The sequence below is a fragment of the Onychostruthus taczanowskii genome, unplaced genomic scaffold (assembly GCF_017590055.1).
Source record: "Onychostruthus taczanowskii isolate IOZ18803 unplaced genomic scaffold, ASM1759005v1 scaffold38, whole genome shotgun sequence".
NCBI classification, from domain to species: Eukaryota; Metazoa; Chordata; class Aves; order Passeriformes; family Passeridae; genus Onychostruthus; species Onychostruthus taczanowskii.
The window spans coordinates 13976994-13997933 of NW_024501237.1; the positions used below are offsets into that span (position 1 = coordinate 13976994).

At 40.9% G+C, this 20940-nt stretch overlaps 2 protein-coding genes across 3 annotated transcripts in view; both read right to left on the bottom strand.

The window, feature by feature from the left end:
• Positions 1 to 329: 329 nt before the first annotated feature.
• On the bottom strand, positions 330 to 7478 carry ADAD1 (adenosine deaminase domain containing 1). Its single transcript, XM_041412121.1, has 12 exons — positions 7125 to 7478; positions 6595 to 6792; positions 5562 to 5714; positions 4976 to 5143; positions 4400 to 4462; positions 3763 to 3885; positions 3519 to 3642; positions 3148 to 3318; positions 2161 to 2387; positions 1430 to 1667; positions 910 to 1042; positions 330 to 778 (listed from the first exon to the last, which is right to left on the bottom strand). Exons 2-12 carry the CDS (start codon positions 6779 to 6781, stop codon positions 665 to 667), a joined length of 1701 nt encoding a protein of 566 aa, XP_041268055.1. The 5' UTR covers positions 6782 to 6792; positions 7125 to 7478; the 3' UTR covers positions 330 to 664.
• A 258-nt stretch (positions 7479 to 7736) lies between these two features.
• KIAA1109 (KIAA1109 ortholog) overlaps positions 7737 to 20940 on the bottom strand; it is an 87003-nt gene continuing 73799 nt past the window's right edge. For both annotated transcript variants that reach the window (XM_041411920.1, XM_041411921.1), the window contains 21 exons: positions 20081 to 20325; positions 19316 to 19531; positions 19010 to 19190; positions 17950 to 18142; positions 15876 to 16037; positions 15634 to 15773; positions 15291 to 15492; positions 14916 to 15119; positions 14621 to 14800; positions 14044 to 14181; positions 13297 to 13557; positions 12753 to 12903; positions 12317 to 12474; positions 12006 to 12198; positions 11585 to 11802; positions 11142 to 11393; positions 10395 to 10598; positions 9965 to 10159; positions 9408 to 9542; positions 8796 to 8961; positions 7737 to 8445 (listed from right to left, as the gene is read on the bottom strand). In XM_041411920.1, the coding sequence (XP_041267854.1) occupies positions 8229 to 8445; positions 8796 to 8961; positions 9408 to 9542; positions 9965 to 10159; positions 10395 to 10598; positions 11142 to 11393; positions 11585 to 11802; positions 12006 to 12198; positions 12317 to 12474; positions 12753 to 12903; positions 13297 to 13557; positions 14044 to 14181; positions 14621 to 14800; positions 14916 to 15119; positions 15291 to 15492; positions 15634 to 15773; positions 15876 to 16037; positions 17950 to 18142; positions 19010 to 19190; positions 19316 to 19531; positions 20081 to 20325 (4011 nt within the window). In that variant the 3' untranslated portion in view covers positions 7737 to 8228. The remainder of the gene's footprint in view (positions 8446 to 8795; positions 8962 to 9407; positions 9543 to 9964; positions 10160 to 10394; positions 10599 to 11141; positions 11394 to 11584; positions 11803 to 12005; positions 12199 to 12316; positions 12475 to 12752; positions 12904 to 13296; positions 13558 to 14043; positions 14182 to 14620; positions 14801 to 14915; positions 15120 to 15290; positions 15493 to 15633; positions 15774 to 15875; positions 16038 to 17949; positions 18143 to 19009; positions 19191 to 19315; positions 19532 to 20080; positions 20326 to 20940) is intronic.

Below are 20940 nucleotides of genomic sequence, written 5' to 3' on the forward strand. Positions count from 1 at the left end.
ATAATGCTTTAAACTTACTACCAGAACCAGTAATCGTTACAAAACAGTTGAGTAGCAGCTGGTCATTCCAGGTTTCACATTTGGAAATACAAAAATTATTAACTCTTCTAGCACAAACGACATAAATAATAAGCCAGTAGGCAGATTCACATTAAAACAAAACTCTCAGCAAAGGAGGAATGCCTACAAATAGAGCACAGACGGTCCGTTTCTTTTTTCTCCCTGAAAGACGCTCATGTTAGTATGTGTTTTTTTTAAAGAAACACAGCTTTTACTAATTTTTTTTCTTTTCTAAAGTTATGAGAAAGGGGGGAAAAATAAAAAATCAATATACAGAAATCCTGAAACTATCAGGGGAAAAAACATGTTAATTTCACAGAGTGGGGATTTGTAGGAGTCAGGGTCAGTGAGCTGAAACGAGGTGGCACTGGGGGACAAAGGAGAACAAAGCTGTTGGATACTCCCACCTATGAGGAAACATCAATTTTTGGGAAAAGACTGAACTATTACAGGTGGTTTAATAACTGCATTTAAACTGACAAGAAGCAGTTCTGGAATTGTTTTCTTCCTGTAACTACAAACTTGAAGTTGAACATTTTACTACTCAGAACTCTATTTACTGAAACAGATCATTCAAATTGACTTGACATTTAATCCACCTCCATCAATCACTGAACTGTTCAATATGTGGAGACTTCACAATCCATGATCCATAACTGTGTTGTTCTAAGTAGCTCTGCAGCAAGCTTTTAGCTTCTTGGTACAACTGAGATTGAACCTAAAAGAAGAAAAAAGAAAAAACCTTGAAAAATCTCAAGGATTAGGGTTACAGAGAGGTGAGTTCTTTACCACCAACATGTTATAAGCACAAACACTGCACAAGTTATGCCTCCCCCTGTGTCAGCTCACCTTTGCCTCGTGGTATGTTGCAAACTGGAGCAGGTCAGCCCGTCCTACTTCCCTGGCGAGCATCCTGAAGCGGCTGAACATGGCAGCCTTGCACAGGCGGCTGGCCAGGCAGGTGCCGCTGCGGAACGGGGAGCTGCAGGCAGAGCGGGAAAACGGGGATGGAACTCGGGAACAAACTCACTACACGGAGATGCTCTAATCCTTACAGCGGTTCTCCCCTCCCTCCTAACACTCTGTGAATGCCATCATGCTGGAATGTATCTCAACTGGAATCCTAATTAGTTTTATGCATTGTGAAAGCTAGAACATTTTCACTACTACAGGCAATCTCCACTGAGAGAACTGTTTTGTTTGGTATCTCGGTACCTCACTGTGAACTTACAAGATCTCAAAAACTTCACCTAATCACACGACGCTTTCACTAACACGGGAGAGAATTTCTCTCATAGCTTAAAAACTGAATACTCAAATAAACCAGCACAAACCCATTATATCCAACAAAATGAAGATAAATGCTGACCTTTCAGTGGTTTTCCCACTTAATCCATCCACAACCTCCAGAGACGCATCTGACAAGGTCCAATTCAAACTAAGCGACCACTGGTTCGAATCTGTTTGGATTGGCAATGCAGCTTTCACCAAGTAAATATGAGATCTATTGACCAGGTAATGCACGGGAAGCTTTGAAATAAGTTCATCATCCAGACGCTGCTTTATGGTTATGTCCAGTCCTTTTGTATCCTTACAACTGCCGTTTCCTAGTAAACAGGACAGGATCAGTCACATACAAGCACACAAAATTAAACAGTTAAAAATGCAGATATTTCTGCATTCTTAATCTGTTGCAGTCATTTTTTTCACATAAAATTCAGGTTTGTAAAGATCAGTTCCAATATTCAATTCACAGAACAACAATGATTTCCCACTTTCTCCTCTGGAGGCACCATTATTTTCACTGAATGTTTTCTTTTTCTGAACCACTGTTTTTCACCAACTCTTTATGTTCCCTGCTAAAACAGAATTTCAACCTTTCAGACTAGAAAATCTGTTGAGGAGTTTGCCCACATTACCTCACATCCAACAACACTTCTGACTGCCTACTAAATAAATACACTTCGGTCCACTGCATCTCAGTGAACAATTCTGTAATTCTTCGAAGAATTTTTGGTTTAGTTCATGCTTTATAAAACGCAATCGAATTGGAATACAGAAACAAAGATCCCCTCCACCTGGAATTCGCACTGAACATACCCACGAGAATGTTGCTGATGTACACAGGTTCGATGAAGTGGCTCAGCAAGGCTCCCTGAAGACCAACCACCTCCCACTTGGTCAGTTTGTCACCAGCTGACATGCTGCTCACTCTGACAGTTTTGGGGGGACAGCAAACAGCCAGGTAAATCCTGCCTTCTAGAGCAACGTGCAGACTCAGTTCTTCACTGGCTTCGTAAGCAGATATAGACTGGGGACCGAGATGCCTACGGCAGGACAGGAGAATGGATTTCAGTGAGAAAGCTCTCTGATCAGAGATTGCAGTAAGCGGTATCTAAGGCCGTTTCTGAGAAAAAAATTATCAGTAGAGCTAGGCCTTGTATTATCTTCAATGTCTGTAATTCTTTAAAACACCAGACTGAGCTGCTTGAGTGCCTGGAATACTGAAATCAGTATTTAAATAGGAAAGAGCCACTCAATCTAATCTTACCCACCAGTCTAATTTTAATGCACACATCAAAAAAATCAGCTGCGAACAAGCTGTCACTTTTTGTCCACTCAAACTCTAACAGAAGTTACTTGTGAAAAAACAGCTGTAAGGTTCTTAAAGTCTCCTTTAACTCACACTGTGACTCAAAACACTTAAATAAGAAGATACAACACCTAAGGGAGACAAACCAGTGGCTGTTCTGAAGCAAAACAGTGTTTTCCCTTAGTTATAAAGGGGTAGGACATCAAAGCAGTGCTTTTTGTTCCAAAATTCAAGGCTTCTTGTACTCTAATCTTCTAGTGCATATGATGGCATTAAATCATTACATCCACTCGCTCAGTGGTTAAATTCATTATTTAATGAATTTAATGTCTGTAATAAACAAAACCAATAAACCATAACCCATATAGAAATTTTCTCTATCTTCATATTGAGCTGTATTGCATATTTATCACAACTACCCTGCACGTTAATGTTCCCAAAACAAGATAAAAATTCATCTTCCACTATATCTCGAGAAATGCCATGGCACTTACACCTCTGATTTTAACTGAGCAGTTCCTTTTGGAAGCTGGTTCATGTAGAGAGAGAGAGTTATATTTTGCTTTAAGGTAAGCAGCTTTGAGCCTGGGGCTGTGCAGAATATGGATCTCTCTGCCTTGGCTGGATTTTTGTTATAGAACAGCAAAAGATGCCTGTACAAATATCTAAAAGAAAAACAAACAATACATTTTACATTAAATACTTGATTTTAAATACATTATATATTTTATTATGTATTTATATATAATCTAGATACATATTTACATTATTATTATTATTTGTTTACATAACTACAGAATTCAAGAGCAGAAGTGAAACTGCCACAAACTGGCGGCAAGGGAAGGATTTGCAGAGACATTCCCACCTGAGCAGGGAACGCCTGGCAGTGACAATGGCATGGCTGTCATGCAAGAGCCTCCCACAGGACTCCGAGCGCCGGCTGTAGTTGCATTCTCCTGTCCCCAGAGCCACCACTTCCTGCTGCCCACCTAAAACCAGAGACGGTGGGCTCACCCGGGCTGGCTGCCCACCAAGCTGCTCCCAAGCTCTCAGTGCTCCGTGGGAGCAGGTTTCGCACTCCCCAAAGCTCACAATCAAACCAGACTTGCCCTTTTCAATGATGAAGGCAGCCAGGGAGCTGCCACAGCTTTGGTACTCGGGGTGTTGGGTAGTCAGGCGGTTAAACACTTCCTCAAGCATTTGTGAGAGTTTTTGATAGATATGTTCTCCTCCTAAATGAAACAATAGAATCCATCAAGGTGCAAATTTGCAGGCAGCAGAAAAAGCAGACATGAGCAACTCGCTAAATTATAACCCTCAGCACATGGTATAAACACAACCACACATACTTCTGGGATTCTGAAGACCCTCAGGATCAAAAACAGCTCAAGAACACCCAAATACTTGATGCTTTTATCATCCATTACAGTAACAACAGATAAAGCCCAAGTCTGATCACCTACTGCACACTAGCTCAAGTAAGGACAGAGAATATTGTTGCTATTTCTACACCTGGTGTAGACTGGTGACAGAAATTCAAGCCATTCACTGAATTCAAGCAATTTACTGAAGGTAAATTCCTTTTGTGGAACCCTCCTAGTAATACCAGTTCTTACAGCCTTCAAATATGTTTAAAACAATACTAACATGGAGATCACTGAATGTATTAAAAGATGAAAAATTTTAAAAAGAAACTATTTGCTGAGCAATTTGAATCAAGAGCGAAAAAGCAAGACCATTCCTTACCAGTCCTTGAAATACCAGCAGAGTTTCCTGGAGGTCGGAGCTCAGCAGGAACACAGGGAAAAGCTAAGAATTGAAGAACATTTTGAAGGATGGACATGCCTAATTTCTAAACATGTATCTCACACTATTTGCAGCAAGTTTCTAATTCTGAATGAACATTCTATTCTGATTCTGAAGTCCTTGTACTATCAGAATGATTCAGACAGCAAAACTCAAAAGAAGATAAAATATTATGGCAACTGAACTCTGCTGAAAGCGAGGAACCCTTTTAATCATAAAACTTCAAACCCACTTGAGATGTACTTCATGTTGCTGCACCTAGTGAATAGCAAATCAAGTGCAACAGCCACAACTTGATTCCTCCAGTATTCCTGGCATCAGCTGATGCAACTATTAATACACAAATGACAAAAATAAAGAACAGTTTCAGAACTACACCACAGATTTGCCCCAAGGATTCAAAAAGCCTGACAGAGACCAATACTGTAGCATTTTAATAAAATGACAGATGTTTTGCACAGGCCGCCGTTAAGCCAAGCATTTAAAGGCCCAATTAAGTGTTGCTACAATTGTTACCTGAATCTTCAAAAGATTTTGCCCCTGTGTTCTCCAGGTTCAGCAGCTCAGCAAGGGCCAGTTTAGCTGCATTCAATTTAGATTCCTTCTTGGTCTTTCCCAGCCCAGTCTTGTAGCAAACACCATTTATCACAGCACAAAAGGCAAAATAAGGCCTTATGACATCGCCTTCAAGGGAGAAGAAAAAAGCAAGTACAATCAGTGAAATTATTTTAAGGCACTTCTTCCCTAGCTTTATGTCCTTATTTTAATTCCTAGAACAAATACAAGACAAAAAGACAGTTTTTCCAAAGTAAAACCCTCATCCCTAACCTCCCCCCAAAAATCTGGCAGCTTTCACTTCACTCACTCCTCACAAAAGTTCTGATAACACCCGTAATTAAATCCAAGTCACCTGACCAATTTCTGTAGCACCTCAAAATGAGAAGCAGCTGTGGAGGCAACACAAGCACAGCTAAAACCCAGCCTACGAGGGAGCAGTGCAATCAACAGTAAACAAGGTTCAGCTGCATCAGCACCGTCACATCAACTCAGATACTCTCAAGGATAAGCAAACACCACTTTATTTGGCAGCAGAAGTGTTTACCTGCCACGCTTGTTTCTTTCAGTTCAAGCTGCAGCTGGTGTGTTTTGGCAAATAGGTGCAAGGCAGATACTGAGTTTATTACTCCCTGTTTGTATCTTGCAATCAAATCCAGGTCTCCCTGTGAGGGAAAGGCTGAAAATGTGGTGGTGTCAGCTCCTTTAAAAAGAAAAGGTCCTTAAACAAAATTAAGGCGAGAACAGAAAACAATCCCTGAAAATCTACTTACAATAAATGATTTTCAGATGCTTCTTAAAAAACCAAACCAAAATTTGATGGAGAGCATTACTGCTTTGTACTTAACCCTACATTAGCAACAACAGCAATTGCAAAGCAGTGTGTGCATCCTCTTTTACAAGCATCAAACCTTTCGCTGTAGTAAATCCCTTAATCTCTGAATATATACAGAGAGATATACTACAAAAAAATGCAATATATATCCCCCTCCCCTTTCTTGTAAATCAACAATCAAATCCAAGTTGCTGATGGCAGACACCAAACAGTGGAACCTGTGTTTTTTCCACACAAAGCTGAGCAGCTGCAGGACTCCTTGTTCTAAGACACTATAGAAGTTTCAGCAACCACTGGATGGATGAAATTATCAACTTCAGGGATGTGATACACCCAAGTACAACCACTTCCCAACCCACAAGTGAAAGAAATCCTCATTTTTAAGCGTCTTTACCGCAACACAACTACTCAAAGCAATTGAAAATACATCCTGGGACATCTCAAACTGCAGTTAAACACTTCACAAGTTATTTATAAAAATTCATGCAGCAGAACATAGTCTATACTTTGTCACTCTACAGTACTTTTTAACTTGAACTTCATAAGCAGGTAATACTGCTACTACATAGGCCACCCTACAACAAATAGCTAAAAAAACTTCCAAGACAAAAATACTTCAGAAGAGGAGGGACAAGTTTAAGGAGATGCCAAAGAAGTCATGTAAGAAAATACTGCAGTAAGAAAAAGCAAAGTTACTTCCAATAGCATTAACAGCCAATCCCGGTGCATAAACTGCAAACTATACCTGGATTTTTCACCACCCCTGGTTCACTGCACGTCATAAAAGGTGGAAGATTCAGCCTTGCAGTCACAGCCTCGGAGAGATCCTTTGAAAATGGTTGTCTGAGAACCTCGGGGAGCAAAATCTTCTCATGTGCGGGGTCGAAGGCGAACATCGCCGCACCCTCAAAGCAGCCATTGCTGCTCGCCATTTCCGACCGACCTAAGGAAACTTAACTCACTAACGCTGCCAGCAGTAAAAACACCCTGCAAAAACCCCAGCAGTTCTCCTGGTCAAGCCATTTCACAGGAACACCGGGAACAACTCGCCCAGGGCTGGGGTAGAACCCAGACCCGGTATCATTCCCCACACGGCGGCCATCTCTCCCTTTTGTTAGACCGCCGTCCCTCACGCCTAACGCGGCTCTGCCCCTCGAAGGACACACCAACTCCTCAAGCCAACTCTCCTGAGGGAGTGAGGCGAACTAAAGCAGCAAAGCTGATCCCTCTCAAGTTTCCAGGACAGGCCGTCACTGGAGCTGAAGGATTTCGTACCTGCACCTGCTGCCCTGGTCCTGCTGTGGAGGGTTCCCCAGCGCTCACACCCCGCGGGCAGGCGGAGCACCCCGGAGGGCACTCGAAGCTGGAGGCGCCGGGGAGGTGCCGGCCGCCCTGAGGCGATAGCCACCGAGCAGCCCGCCCGCCTCAGCCCGCCAGAGCCGGGGGCGGCCCCTCACGCCCCTTCCCGCCCTTTGGTGAGGAGCGCGAGGCCGCAGCTGTGGCTGAGGGAGGAGCTGAGGGAGCGGCTGCGGGGGTGAGGCCGCCGCTGAGTTTTGCTCCTACGCTACCGATTCGGCTTCAGCAGCGCTTCCCAGCCACCTGCTCACCTTCCCGGCCCCCTGCTCGCCTTCTCGGGCCGCTCCCACCGAGCAAGGGCGGCACCCGAAGCCGCCACAGCCGCCAGGGAGCGGGAGCAGCTCCTTCTCCGATCCCAGCGAAAGCGCCGCGTCCCCGCTTCTCGGTCGGGGGGCGCTTCCTGCCTTCAGGCTGCTTCCCAAGCTCCTGGCGCCCGGCCTCTGGGCTTTACCTCACTTAAATCACACTCTGTAAAGATACACTTAAAACACTCTTCTTGTTGCTCATCTTCCTTGATCAATGCAAAAAAGGTCCTGTACAGTAGTTAAATTTTATTACAAGTGTAATAAACTTCATGATTTTTAGCACTAAGGCAATCACAGTTTCATAAGTTATATATATATATATAATTTACACCAGTCTACATTGACAAATCAATTACTGGTCACATCAACGAGGGGTTTGTGTTATGGCAAGTAAAATTTTAAGAAAATTCACAGTTAATCTGCAAGTATTGTAAAGATGCAGGATCATATTGCACATCATAAAATGGACGCTGAGGAGCAGATTTACAGTGTTCCAGCTATTCCTTCACAGAATATACATTGGTCATCATCATCATCATGCAATAACTTCAAATACAGAATGGTATCAAGTACCACAGTAAACAGTTACTCACAATGTAAGTTTTAAATAGAGTAGCAAAAAGCTGTTAGGTTTCTCTTTAAACCATATTTAAGTTCTTAAAATATAATAAAACACTTTGATAAAATCAAATGGAGTTAGGGTTGTCACATTGTACTTTTAATATTCTTCTTTGTCTTTTCCTTTCTTTTCCTTTTCATCCTGTAGTGCAGTACCAAGTTTCTTTATAAGGACTGACAAAACTTTGTCCAAAGGATCCATGACACCACGCTGCAGCCACTTAGGGATAGTAGTCCTTGCATGGTGAAAACCCAGCTTTTGGAGGATGTAGTCAACACCAACAGGATCGATTTTTCTCCCAGTCCAGGATATTAATCTAAAAAAGCAATAAATAGAAGACTCAGTCTCAAATATATAAATATAGCAAACAGGCATTTGTATATACAAAAACATCTATTTTCCCCAGTGTTATTCATGACTAACTTAAATCTAACAGGCACTGTTTCGAACTTGATTTAGACAGATATGCTCAAGATGATGAAGGGAACATTTTCTCAAAGGAAGAAGATCTTTAAGGAGGTGAAAAATCGGACTGAAATTAATGAATTTAAGTTTACTGTAACCTAATTCAGAAGGGCCTCCAACAATGCCTTTAATCTGCAAAAATTCTAACCCAGAAGTTTATGCACAGCCAAGAAGACCGCAGCTACTAAAGATGTTTCCTACCTGAGCGTAGGTTCCAAATGCCAAGTATTGCACATAAACTCCCTCCAGTCAACTGTAGTGTAGGTAATGCTTTCTTCTGCCTCTTTGTCAGTGGAGCTGTCCTCAAGGACACCAACAGAGTTCTTCTGCCCTGGACGAGCAGCCAGAATGCGAGGAGGAAAAATTGCTGCAAAGGGGAGAGAGGAAAACCACCAGTCAGCCACGAGCAGCTCACTTGGATTCTTTTTGTACACAGTTTAAATAAAACAAAAGCACAAGCCTCAACAAGAAGAAAACCACCTCATGTGTCCAGATTTTCTGCAGAAGGCCACATATTGCTTAAGAATGAACAGGCCAAATTTGAATGCTGCAAATGAACATTAGAAAGGTAGAAAAGTAATTCCTTCTGAAATCAAAAAAAGGCATGTCTTGAAAGGACTCCACTGATGAAAGGATTGCAATAACAAGAACAAAGCTTTCTAAAAGTTTTCATCTGCCTATACCATCTTATGAAGAAAAGTTAAACACCAGGTGTCAGAATAGGAGCATGATTATGACTTAGAGTATTTACTGTCAAATAATCTGACAACTGCAGATTGTCAGACAAGGGCTACTTGATGAACAACAACTCACCTTTTTCTTTTTCTTTTAGATAAGCAGACACCAAGTCATGCAGAAACATGATCAATTCAGCATCCATGGTCACACAGATGTGGTCTGTAAATTCAGTTACCACACTGCATTCCACCTTTGGTTTAACACTTGTATCTACAGCCAGATAAAAATAGCATCAATACACTTACAAGTACATACAGTAAAACTAAAAGTACATAGAATTTTAATGCAAATCATTTGAAAATAATATTTTTCATTGAACCAGCAACTCTTGAGAGGAAGGACCACAGTTATTATTTTAATAAATATAAGGAAACCAAGCCTATGAAAACAGCCAGTGTAGCTGAAATGTTGATGTTAATTTCTTAGGTTTTTTTCTACAGCAACCAGTCTCTGCACTGGATCTTTACTCTCTCAAAATAATTCCCTCTACATTTTACTACAAAGTGTTGTCTTGCAGATCTGCAGCAATTCTCATATTAAATCCTCTTATCAGCACATTACCTTAGCCTTTAACTCCTAACTTGCGAGAAATAGTTTTTCACCAAGGAAAACCGCATTATGTTTTACTGCACCTTGTAATGAAGGCTCTTGGGGCTCCTGAACATGAATAGATTTAAAATCCAGCTGCATCCTTGGCAATGCAAAGATGGTTTCAGTCTCATGGTTGTAACTGGAGCCACCCCTGAAGCCACTTAACAAGCTTGAGCTTTTCACTGTTGTGCTGCTCTCTGGGTTGTTGGCATCAACATTCCGTAGCAGGTTCAACTCTGCAGGAACAATGGGAGATGTTAAATCATGACAAGGCAAAAAAGGTAAGAAAAGTCACTTGTAAAACTGCTGCTGTATGATTATTGAGAAGATTTTATCTTTTATTCTGCTCCCAAAAGCGTGGCCAGAACAGGTCAATCCAATTTGTTGCTTATACACTTGAGATGTAGCAGCTTTTCAACAGCTCCATCTGCAAGCAGATCACTCCCCAGACTGCATGAACCTGAGTCTAACCTTCATTCCTCGTGGCAGTCACATAATTGAACCACTCCTTCACACTGGCAACTCCGTGGGGGGGATTTTCGTGGCGGCGCCGCGTGATCTTCGTGATGGTGGCCATGGGGCTTTCCAGGGCCCCGCAGGGCTTGGTGACCATGGTGTTATGGCCCAAATGAAAGTCCAGGGTTTGAACAATGTACGTGGAGTGTTCACTGGTACCTGCATTGAAGGTGTGGGCAGCGTGGAGTGGGAGAGGAAAAAAAAAAAAAGTAAAAGCAGCTTAGTGAGGGTAGTGGAATTTTTCCCCATTCTCCTACAGGTATTTAATATGAATAATTAGTGTGCCAGTGGAATAAAACCTGGTATAAAGAAAACCCATAAATTAAATCCTCCGTAGCTACAGACAATAAAACTTGACAATATTAAGACAAATACAAGCAATAAGATGACGAAAATTCGTCATACAGCTAGAAAGAACTACGCAAATACACACAATTAAAAAGCCAGGCAATCCACTCAGTACGCTCATTATCAGGAACATATCCAATACATTTGAAAATGTACTTTATTCCACAGATAAAGCAAATTGTGGTAAAGATGTGGGGGGAACAGATTATGTTTAGGTAAGTGGTATATTTTTGGGAAATATTCTCGATTCAGACAAAGAAAACAAATTTTTCTTTGATTTATTCTTATGTAATAATACATTATTAAAAACTCATTTAAAGAAATTTAGAGGAATGAGTAAACAGTTTAAATTACCATCTTCCAAAACTTTCTGGGCTTCTGTCCAAAATGCAATATTGGGTTCTTCCAGGTGAAATAAGGCCCATGATTTTGAGCGGAAATTAGGTCCATGAAAACAAGCCAGGGTCATATGGTTGCCATGCAGGCTCATGGATCCTCCAAACTGCATCCCATCTTCTGGCAGTGGCATCTGGAACAGGGATATGTGGCACCCAGATACCACCTTCAGAACGCCCGGCCAGTGGCGATGGTGGGCTGCATCCAACACTGCAGAGCAAAGGAGAACAACAAACCTCAGGCAAGATACAGACAAAACTGCTGGCATATTTATATTTTTAGTAAAAACTGGAATTAGGAGTGATTTTTTTCTTATCTGTTTCACTGACACTGTCTCCTAGGTAATTTTTGCAATAAACACATTTTAATTGGGAATCATATTATTTTTTGGTAGCACTTACATTGCTCGTGTGAAGTTCTCTCTAAGTTGTTTGCCACTGTCTTGGGAGGGAGATAAGGAACAGGTCCCCACGTGGACAGAGCTCGCTTGCTTGTATCAAACTGCTGAGTGAAGAACTCCTGGAGTTTCATTCCTATTTTTATCAGGTCTGGCGTAGTTGACCTTGAAATCATTACTTGGAAGATATCCCATTTCAAGTCCCCATGGACAAATATCTCACTAGGTATTAAAAATAGCAAGAAAATTAGCAGTTAATATATTCCCTACTGACAATTTAAAAAAAAACCAAAACCATCAACCAAAGCCATACAATGAACCCTTTGCATTTTAACAGACACTTACATTTCTGGTTAGCAGTATTGGACAGAAGACATTTGACATTATCAAACATCATACATTTTAAACACAGGAAATATTATTACCTTTTATCAGTCATGCTCGAATCCAGATTATTATACAGATTAATTTTCCATTCATCCTGCAGTTTAAGATCAGCATTACTGAAGATTCCCATTAGGATACTGGATCCCATGTAGTCAACACGTGCTTCAGTAGAACCCATAGTAATTTCAATTTTATGATTGGGCTGTTGGTTTGGATGTTCAGAAATATGAGCTGAAATAGAACCAAAGCAATAGAGAAATAAAAAATTAGAGATGAAAATCAGTTTTTCCAGTGATATCACCTTTATTGACTGGAGCACGTGCTAACAGCAGGAGGCTTTCTAACTTACCCACCATCTCCAGGGTGTTAACATCTATGGTACCTCCAACAACTCCCCCTCTGGAGTCCAGCTGGGATCTTCCCAAGCCCACAGACATGCTGATTTCCCGATCTCTGCTACTGCCCACAGACAGACGGCCCTGACTTTTCAAACCACTGGTGGTCCACCTAGAACAGAGGTCAAAATAGACAACTTTCTAGGCTGCCAAAAGAGAAACTAAATATTATCTACTGGAAAGCAGTAAATAAAGTGGTTTACGCATATGTGACTTCAGGATTAAGCAACTACAGTATTCATGAGAGGATTCTCAGTTCAAAACTGAAAAGGGTAGGATTTTAAAGCTAAAAGGCAACAGACTGTTAACAGTCTGTGGGGAAAACATTGGGGTTTTGCCCCCAAAACACCACCAACTGTTAAAACATGCTTGATCATATTTTATACTTACGTAGTATTGCCCATTACATTGCTCATATTCATTTGAACATTTAATTGTTTCAGGTTCATAGCAAACACAACCAGTGTTTCCCACGGCGTTCCTTGCTGGCTGCCAGCTTTATTTGACTTATTAAATGGAGTTGATGTTTTTGAGAGAGTATCTAAACAGAAAAAAGAAAATAGACAAAAATGTAAATTATTCCACATGCTAGGAAAAACTGGCAGAATATATCCATTTTGAATATTACAAAAGGACTGACAAGAACCATATTCATAAAGAACACAAAACCATGAGAGAAGATAAGTGAGAACTAGAGGATTTGCAATATGCATTGCTTTAGCTGTCACAGAAATTAACTCACAGATGGGGAAATTTTATGGAAAATATGCTAACAACTTTCATTCATCCCATTTTAGGCATTTTCCCTTCTCTAAGCCATTGACTCTCCAGTGCCAAGCACTGTGGAAAAGAATATTTTCAAAGCGGTAATGACATACTTTTTTCATACAACTGATGGACATACTTTAAAAAAAATTCCAAGTCATTATCTCACCTCTCTGAGGCACTGAGGAGTCAGACACGCTCCTGGATCTTGTGACAGCTGGAGACTTGAGGCTGTGAGATGCTGTCCCAGGTGACATACTGCTGCTGGCACTGTGCTCACTGAAAACATTGGGGGACTGTGCCATGTGAGTGAAGGAAGCAGACTGGCAGGGCTGCTCCCATGTCCTACAGTATGCTTTCCTTGAGGATTCAGGAGAAAGGTGCTGGCTCACTCCTTCAATTGAATCTGGTGTGCCAGGGCCTGATGCTACTGGAGAAAAAGCAGCACAGGAAATACAGAAACACTATTTCATTTGTGTCTAACCATATCCTCACATATACTAAGAAGTATTAAGAAATAAATGCATTTAATTTAACATAACTAGAAGTTTTCTACTGGTTTTGTTTATGTGTCATAGAACTATAGAATGGTTTGGGAAGGGACCTTAAATATAATCTGCTTCCAGCCCTGCAATGGGCAGGGATGCCATTTATTAGATTGGGCTGCTCAGGGCCCCATCCAACCTGGCCTTGGAATACGCTCTTTGAATTATTCAGTGATCTATGTTAGGAATTTTTCACTTCTTCTGTCTAGGATTTCCTATTAAATGCCTCTGAGTGAAGTAATATGGAGTAAATAATAATACATTTACGTCTGTTCAATGATATAATATGACAGAGGTAATAAAGGCTTATAAAATTCCTACTGTAACTCTTTGTGTAACAAGTATTTTTGTGATGAGCAGCAGTCTCCTACCTGGCAGATTTATTGTCTGATCACCCAGGAAAAGCCTTCTAGCAATGCTTCTCCTGTACCAAGCCCTGGGAAAGGCCAGGATCTCACTGAGGCGGCGCATGTCGTATTTGAAAGAAGCAGATCCTATGTCACACACAGCTGAAAAAGCACATGCACACAGTTGAAAATTCCCAGGAATAACAGGTTTTGGTAATAAGTCATATTCTCCTTTACCTAGTAGTATTGTCTCTGCTGTCATGAAAAAATAGTTTTCCTGAAGTGTTGCCATTTCTCCAAGTCCAAACATTAGATACAAATGCATTTGATAAACACACAGTAGAAGCCAAGAACAAAGATTATGTTGAGTCCTGCTTGTGTTGGATGTGCCTCAGACTCCTCATGGGAGGATTGTAGTGGCAGATTAAGCACAACCATCCTGCTGTTTTCCCAGTAAGTCAGGATCCCATGTGCAGGGGCAGAAAATAAATACACAGAACTTACAAAAAAAAAAAAAAAAAAAAAAGCTGCTAGAAGTAAAGTCAATCACTGGAACAGCAGTTCTCTAATTAGCTGGGATTAAAATGAAAGAAGCATTTACCAGATATGTTGATCAATGTGGTGTCTATCTTGCTGGTAGCTTTGCTCGCAGACTGACTCTCAAAAAAGGAGGAGCCCCCCGATCGCCTGATCCGTGACAGGCTGACTTTCACAAACTCCAGGTTGATGCTCAGGGAGTCCTTCCGGCCAGTGACTGAAGTTGGCTCCTCATCCACATTCCCTAGAAGCAGGAAGGAAACATTTTCATCTTCTGTGATCCTTTCAAATCTGCAGTTCAGAAACCCATGCCACACTTGAATCATGTTCATAAAAGCAAACAAAACCTTGCTCCGTACCCAAGGCTCCCGATCCAGGGGTTAGCACAGTAACAGCTGATTTTTGTTTTCCAGCTCCGTAGGGATGGAACACATAGAGGGAGAAGTCAGACATGCAGGCAGTGAAGCTCAGGCCTGAAGAGCTGCTGCTGGAAGTCGTCAGATCTGACTGACTGCTGCTGTGCCTCGTCCTGCCCAGAGGGCTGCCGAGACCAGGCGAGGAACCTGCAGTCATTTTTATGGGGCAAAAATCAGATTTTTAAAGCATTTTCAAACATTAAATAATACTTAATGTTAACAGCAGTATTAAACAGATCAAATACACTTCAAATTATGCCCTCTATCAGCAATATAGCTTAAATATTCTGAATCAGAATCAACATTCACACACATTACCTGGTGCTCCAGATTTACCAGCTGAATTCTTTGAGCCACTCTGCGGAGTACTGCCACCAATGGACACACTTTCTGATGGGTATGTTGTGCCTAAAGTTTCCAGTTCTCCTCGGTTGGAAGAGAAAACAAGATCCAGGGAAGGCAACTTCAGCATACATTCAACTCTGGACACTGGCAAGCAGCTGAACTTGATTTGAGAGGGCTGGCAGGCAGAAAGAAAATAGTGGATTCAGAAGGGACACTTGACTTTTTAGTCTTTAAAAATCAAACTTAGAAGAATGGATTGCTTAAAAGACAGTGACTAAAGCAAGTTACTAGCATGAATGTTGAGTTAAAACCTCACCTGGACTCGTACATAAACCACTACATCTACAGGGAAGGAGGAATATGCTGATGTTGAGGATGACACCAAGGATGTTGTGGACTCTTCCAAGGGATCTTGTATATCAAACTGTCCCATGTCTTCATCCTGGGAGCTAACAGCTTTTAACAAGTACAAGAACTCATTAGAAAGTGGAATTTGAAGGGAAAAGCAGCTCAATACCAAAAAAGCACAGAGGGCCAGAACACAACTGTGCAACTGACCTGTGTAATTCCTTTCAATGGGTGTGATGGGAATGGTTTCAAGGGCTTTCTCCAGGAAGTCCAGGAGGCAGGGGCTGATCACCATCTCCTCTGGCAGTGACTGGAGCGCAACCCATGCATAGAGTTTAGCAGTTTTCACTCCACCGCTTCCTTTCCCTTTGGCTGCAACATCGAGAAGATACATTTGCCTAAGGTAAGACCACTGAGAAGTAACTGATAAACATTTGAAGACACTTCATAACTTATCAAGCTGTGTCCTTTAATTTTCTCTATCATCTGAAGAGATCCAGATCACATCTGCTAGAAGCAATGAAGTAAAGTTTTCACTTTACAAAAATAACCATTAGTCTGTAAGGCTTAATTGTAGTAATTCCATCGCTGCTCATGTTCTCAACCAAGCACACTGTTGTCATTGTCAAGACATCACTTCTTAGAAAATAGCACTGAAAGTAAACACAGACAGCTCTTCTCCAAATACCCTGTGCGAAGTAACCACAGCTGACTGGAAATGAAAGTGGTATTAGGAAAAATAAATGCACAAGTCTGGAAAGAATGTCAATTTAAATAGAGAAAATACATCAAAAATTAAAACTGCAAACGGCAAGTCGTACTATATTTATGCAAAGAATGACTAAATATTTTAAAGCATAATTTTTGAAAGTTTGAAATTAGCCAGAGTATAAACTAATAAAAAGGTTACTGTCTTGTAAATTTGTGGAAGAGGAATCTTGAATCCATGCTCAAATATTAATATGCAGAGAAGATATTAGTACCAGCTCACTTACTGTCTCTATGCAATATAGCTATTAGAATGAATATACATCAATGGAGACAGATTTTAAATTCTCCAAGACAAATATAAAAATTAACTACTAAAACAGAGATTAAAAATCCTTTCACTTGCTAAAAAAAAAGAAAACACTGATTTTTCATTCTGTGCAAACTGTTCTGTCTCATGTCTCTGACTACATTGTCCTATCTTACTTTTACTGGAAACCAAAGACAATACGACAAGTTGGTCTCCATTCCAGAGGAAAAGTACTATTACAAATAAGTAGTATAAACAACAATAGATGTGTTTCAAAACCATTCAGGACTAATAAATACTTATAGAAATAAAATGCATAAAGAAATAAAATAATTACAAGCCAATCTCTAGCCTGGGGCGGCATATATATTATTGTACAAGTGCAATTTCCACACCAATTGCAGAGCTTACAGATATTTAAGCAGCAAGACTCAGTACCTGGACATCATGTGGTAAGAATTCAAAGGCAAAGATTAGAAAGAAGATAGAGTAGAGAACAAAAGTGAAGAGAAGTAGCATAAACCACTACATAGCATCCAGTAATCATAAAGAGAATGGCCACCTAAAGGAGTAAGAGCTAGTGGTTCAACAGCATGGAAATTGAGGAAGGTACCCCCATTTCACTGTTCTCTCCCAGCATCTCTGGTGATTTTCTAAGGCACAGCCCACAAGCACAACTCCCAGTTACTCATTTTGCTTGGTGATCAAGTTCTGATAAAACTTGATAAAGCTTCTGATAAAACCTTTGGCTTTGTGTTTAAAGCAGTATTTAAATGCCAAAGGGGAGAAGAGTGAATGTCTCAGAAATTGGAGATGCAATCTACTTGCCTCTGGATCCAGCATGATGTAACAAAAGCCTTCTGCTTGAAAACAGCAATCATTGGAGATACAACAAAGCTTGTATTAGAACTCATCTTACTGCAAATCATGGCTATTTAAAGGCCTTCAATGGGCAAGATATTTACAGGTATTTACACTGCTTTCCAACATTCTTTTGTTAAATGAAAACTGGGAGAAGGCAGTGACAGCCCAACACTGGGATATAGTGACTATGACAAAAATATTACTGACATTGGTTCGGCAAACAACATCTGAAAATGCAGCTTTATGAATTGCATTCTTGCTTCTGGGGTCAGATTTCTGCAGCCAAAGTCAAGCCTGGATAAACATAGTCATCCAGGTAAGGTGCAGCCAGATCTAAAGGCAGTAGATTACACCAAGGGAAAATATATCCATGAAAGGTTCAGAAAGTTTCTCTATAAGTACCTGATGGGATGGGTGGGGGTTGGGGAGGAAGTAAGGTGTTAGTCTTGCTCTGGATAGTGCTAGAGAGAGGAGAAGATGTGGCAGTATCTTTCATACCATACAGCTTGGACTCTTTGGAAAGAGTGCGTGGCAAAGAGGATCCTCGAGAAGTGTTTGGCGATTCAGTCTTTAGAGTCTTGGAGTTGTAGTGCAGCTGGAAAGCAAAGCAAGATCAAGTTACTCCACATGAAGAACTCAATTTCTGTACAGCCATTTGGTATCACTCCTTCCCTCCAAAATTTATTTCTTTTCATTCTTTACAGAAATATCATTGTAAGATACATTACATTCCAATTCACATCCTATACACAAAAAGAACTGAAAACTTAGTACAAAAAAAAAAAGATAAATTAATAAACTATTAAAAAATTCAACAAAATACAGAGAAACAGAGGAAATTAATTATTTAGGAACACTAAAGCTTGTTTCTCTCTCTGTTACATCACATGCATCCTGTGCCACCTATGCACACAGCCTCCTTTCTGTCTTAATGTGTGGCGCAACTGCTCCACTACTAAACACAGGCTTACAGAAACTGGCATAAAAAATCAAAATACCTCTGAACCCAGGAGTTCACACCTCCTCCATGTGCACAGTAGACTACTACTGAGAACACAGAACATAAAAGTTGTAGAGAATGTTTAGTCATTCCTGAATTTGACTAAAAGCAACAGGCAGGACCTGAGGTATAACTGTTGTCCCTGAATCCAGCATGGAATACTGGACATGGACACACATAGTCCTTCCACATTGAAAGACTAGAAAATCCAAGCTGTATCAAGTGAGGATTTATGACATTGCCTCAATAATTACATAGAGTTTTCATTCAGCAGTGACAGATTTTTCCCTGTTCTTACTCCATTACGATTTCAAATCACAAAATGTAAGGACATTTTTGTTGAGACCTGTTCATGCTAGGACATAGAAACAATTATTAGAAAACCAAGGGAGTGTACAGTTTGACTGTGTTGGAAAGAAAACATTGTCACTGCCTCCCTGCTGAGTTATCCCTTCATTTTACCTTTACATCCACCCCAGGAATATAAAACACTGTTGTTTCCACATCACTGGATTTTGTCTGTAGAGATGATGGCACTTTCTTGCCAGCAAGTAAGTGAGTAGTAGATGCATAATTAGTTTGAAATTTCTTCTTTTTTGAAGGAGACTCTTGATCCAAACTCCTTGAACTCCGATCATAGCTCCTGAAATGAATACACTCATGTTATTGAAGTCATTTCTTGTGCCAGAACAATTGCAACTTATGTTATTAAGCAGTTATAATTACCAAAAAAAGTGCTGGTAATAAACTAATGCACGCATTTCTTACCTTCGCAAACTGATGTCATCGTGCTCTTGCTGGAGCATAGTGGGATGCAGCACACACTTCCCACAATCAATTTCAACCCTGATATCAAGCTCAAAGTCAATGTTTCTCTCCGTGGTGGTGCCAGTGACACTCCTGTTGGTGGGTGTTGTTGGCCAGCGCTCGGTGAACAGCTGGTGCACAGCAGCAAAGCCCGTGGCTTTCTTACGAGAGGTGCTCCTGCACAGGCACAGGTGGGGGGCAGCAATCAGCAGGATATTTACCTCAGCAGGGGCTACAAGGCATTCCCAAACTATGTCCACACTGTAGGGTCTTACAAAAACATTTTGGGAAAAGGCCTTATCTGATATGCAGCAATAGTAATACAAAAACTGAAGCTTTCCTAAAATTCTCAATCAAAAAAGAAACAAAAATATATATATATACAATAGATTTCAGATTTTTAAGTATCCACATTTTCACATCCAGTTTATGGAACTACACCCTCTTCTGTGCCTCAAAACAACTCACTTTACAAGTTTTCTTATTCTGTTCCAAGACCTGACATTTGTAACAGTTACCTTCTTTTCCAATCAGGATCCCTCCTTCCCACACAATCACCTCTAGTGAACACCTCACCTGCCTTTCACACACACACTTGACTGTATTCAGTACTTCATCAGCAACAGAATTTGTAGCTTTAAATTCAATATTTCAAGATTGAGAATATTGAAAGTATATTCAGGTATCTTCTTCATTTCTGTGTTGTTCCTCAGGACCGTTACTTACGGTGGTTTCCTATAAAAATAGGTCCTCTCCCTTTCATGGTCATCCTCCTTCTCCGAGTCCTCACTGCTGGAGGATAAGCTGTCATCCCGGCGTCCTTCTTCAGGCTGGAAGGGAATGCCGGGTGAGAAGACAACTGGAGTTTTGGGTGAACCAAATACCGAGCATGAGCCTTCACTAGTAGATGAGTAATGGGAGGGACCATCAATAGTTACGGACAAAAGGTCCATTTCTGTCTCCTCTGGAAACTGATTGTGAAAAGACAAAAAGATAGTAAATTTCCACAGATTTGATTTCCACAGAGAATGCAGTAGATAGATCTGGAAATAAAGAAGCAGGCCTGCTATGAGAAACTCTCACTTCTGAGTTCCTCATAACGTGGAGAGAGCAGGTAAAGGAATCGCAAGAGGGATTATGAAAAAGAAGGGAATGGAAGGTAATGAAAGCTTGGTGGGGAGACCTTTGCCATTGCCTAGTGATTGAGCTCAGCCTGGTGGACAAAGACTCATCATGCTCTTACCAATTTAGAAGAAGAGGAAACATTTCATTAAAATTTAAGAACTATTTTGAAAGAAAAGGACAGAAAGCAGCCCAAGTGCCCGTGACTTGCAGGAAGCGTTAGTGAGGGCACGCAGGGCACTAGACAGAATGTACAGCACTGCCCCAGGCATCCCAGCCCGAGCACGGAACCAAATGGCCTAAAGGAGCCTCCTGCTTCTCCCAGAAATCATGCCACAAGCCATTTTCCAACATTAAATTCTTAAAATGCCGGTGAAAAGCATCTACAAGTATTAAACACCAGCACTTCCTATGCAGTGTCACTGTAATGTGACTGTGTCACTGTGTAAGTGTACCCAGTGTTG

What these genes read in the sequence shown, in the direction of transcription:
- ADAD1 (XM_041412121.1), bottom strand. Translation starts at nt 6,781, where the DNA reads ATGGCGAGCAGCAATGGCTGCTTTGAGGGTGCGGCGATGTTCGCCTTC. An exon ending in GAAAGAAACAAGCGTGGCAG is followed by an intron (nt 5,144 to 5,561) that starts GTAAACACTTCT and finishes TCTCCCTTGAAG; the next exon opens with GCGATGTCATAAGGCCTTAT. An exon ending in GCTCAGTTAAAATCAGAGGT is followed by an intron (nt 2,388 to 3,147) that starts GTAAGTGCCATG and finishes GTCCTGCCGTAG; the next exon opens with GCATCTCGGTCCCCAGTCTA.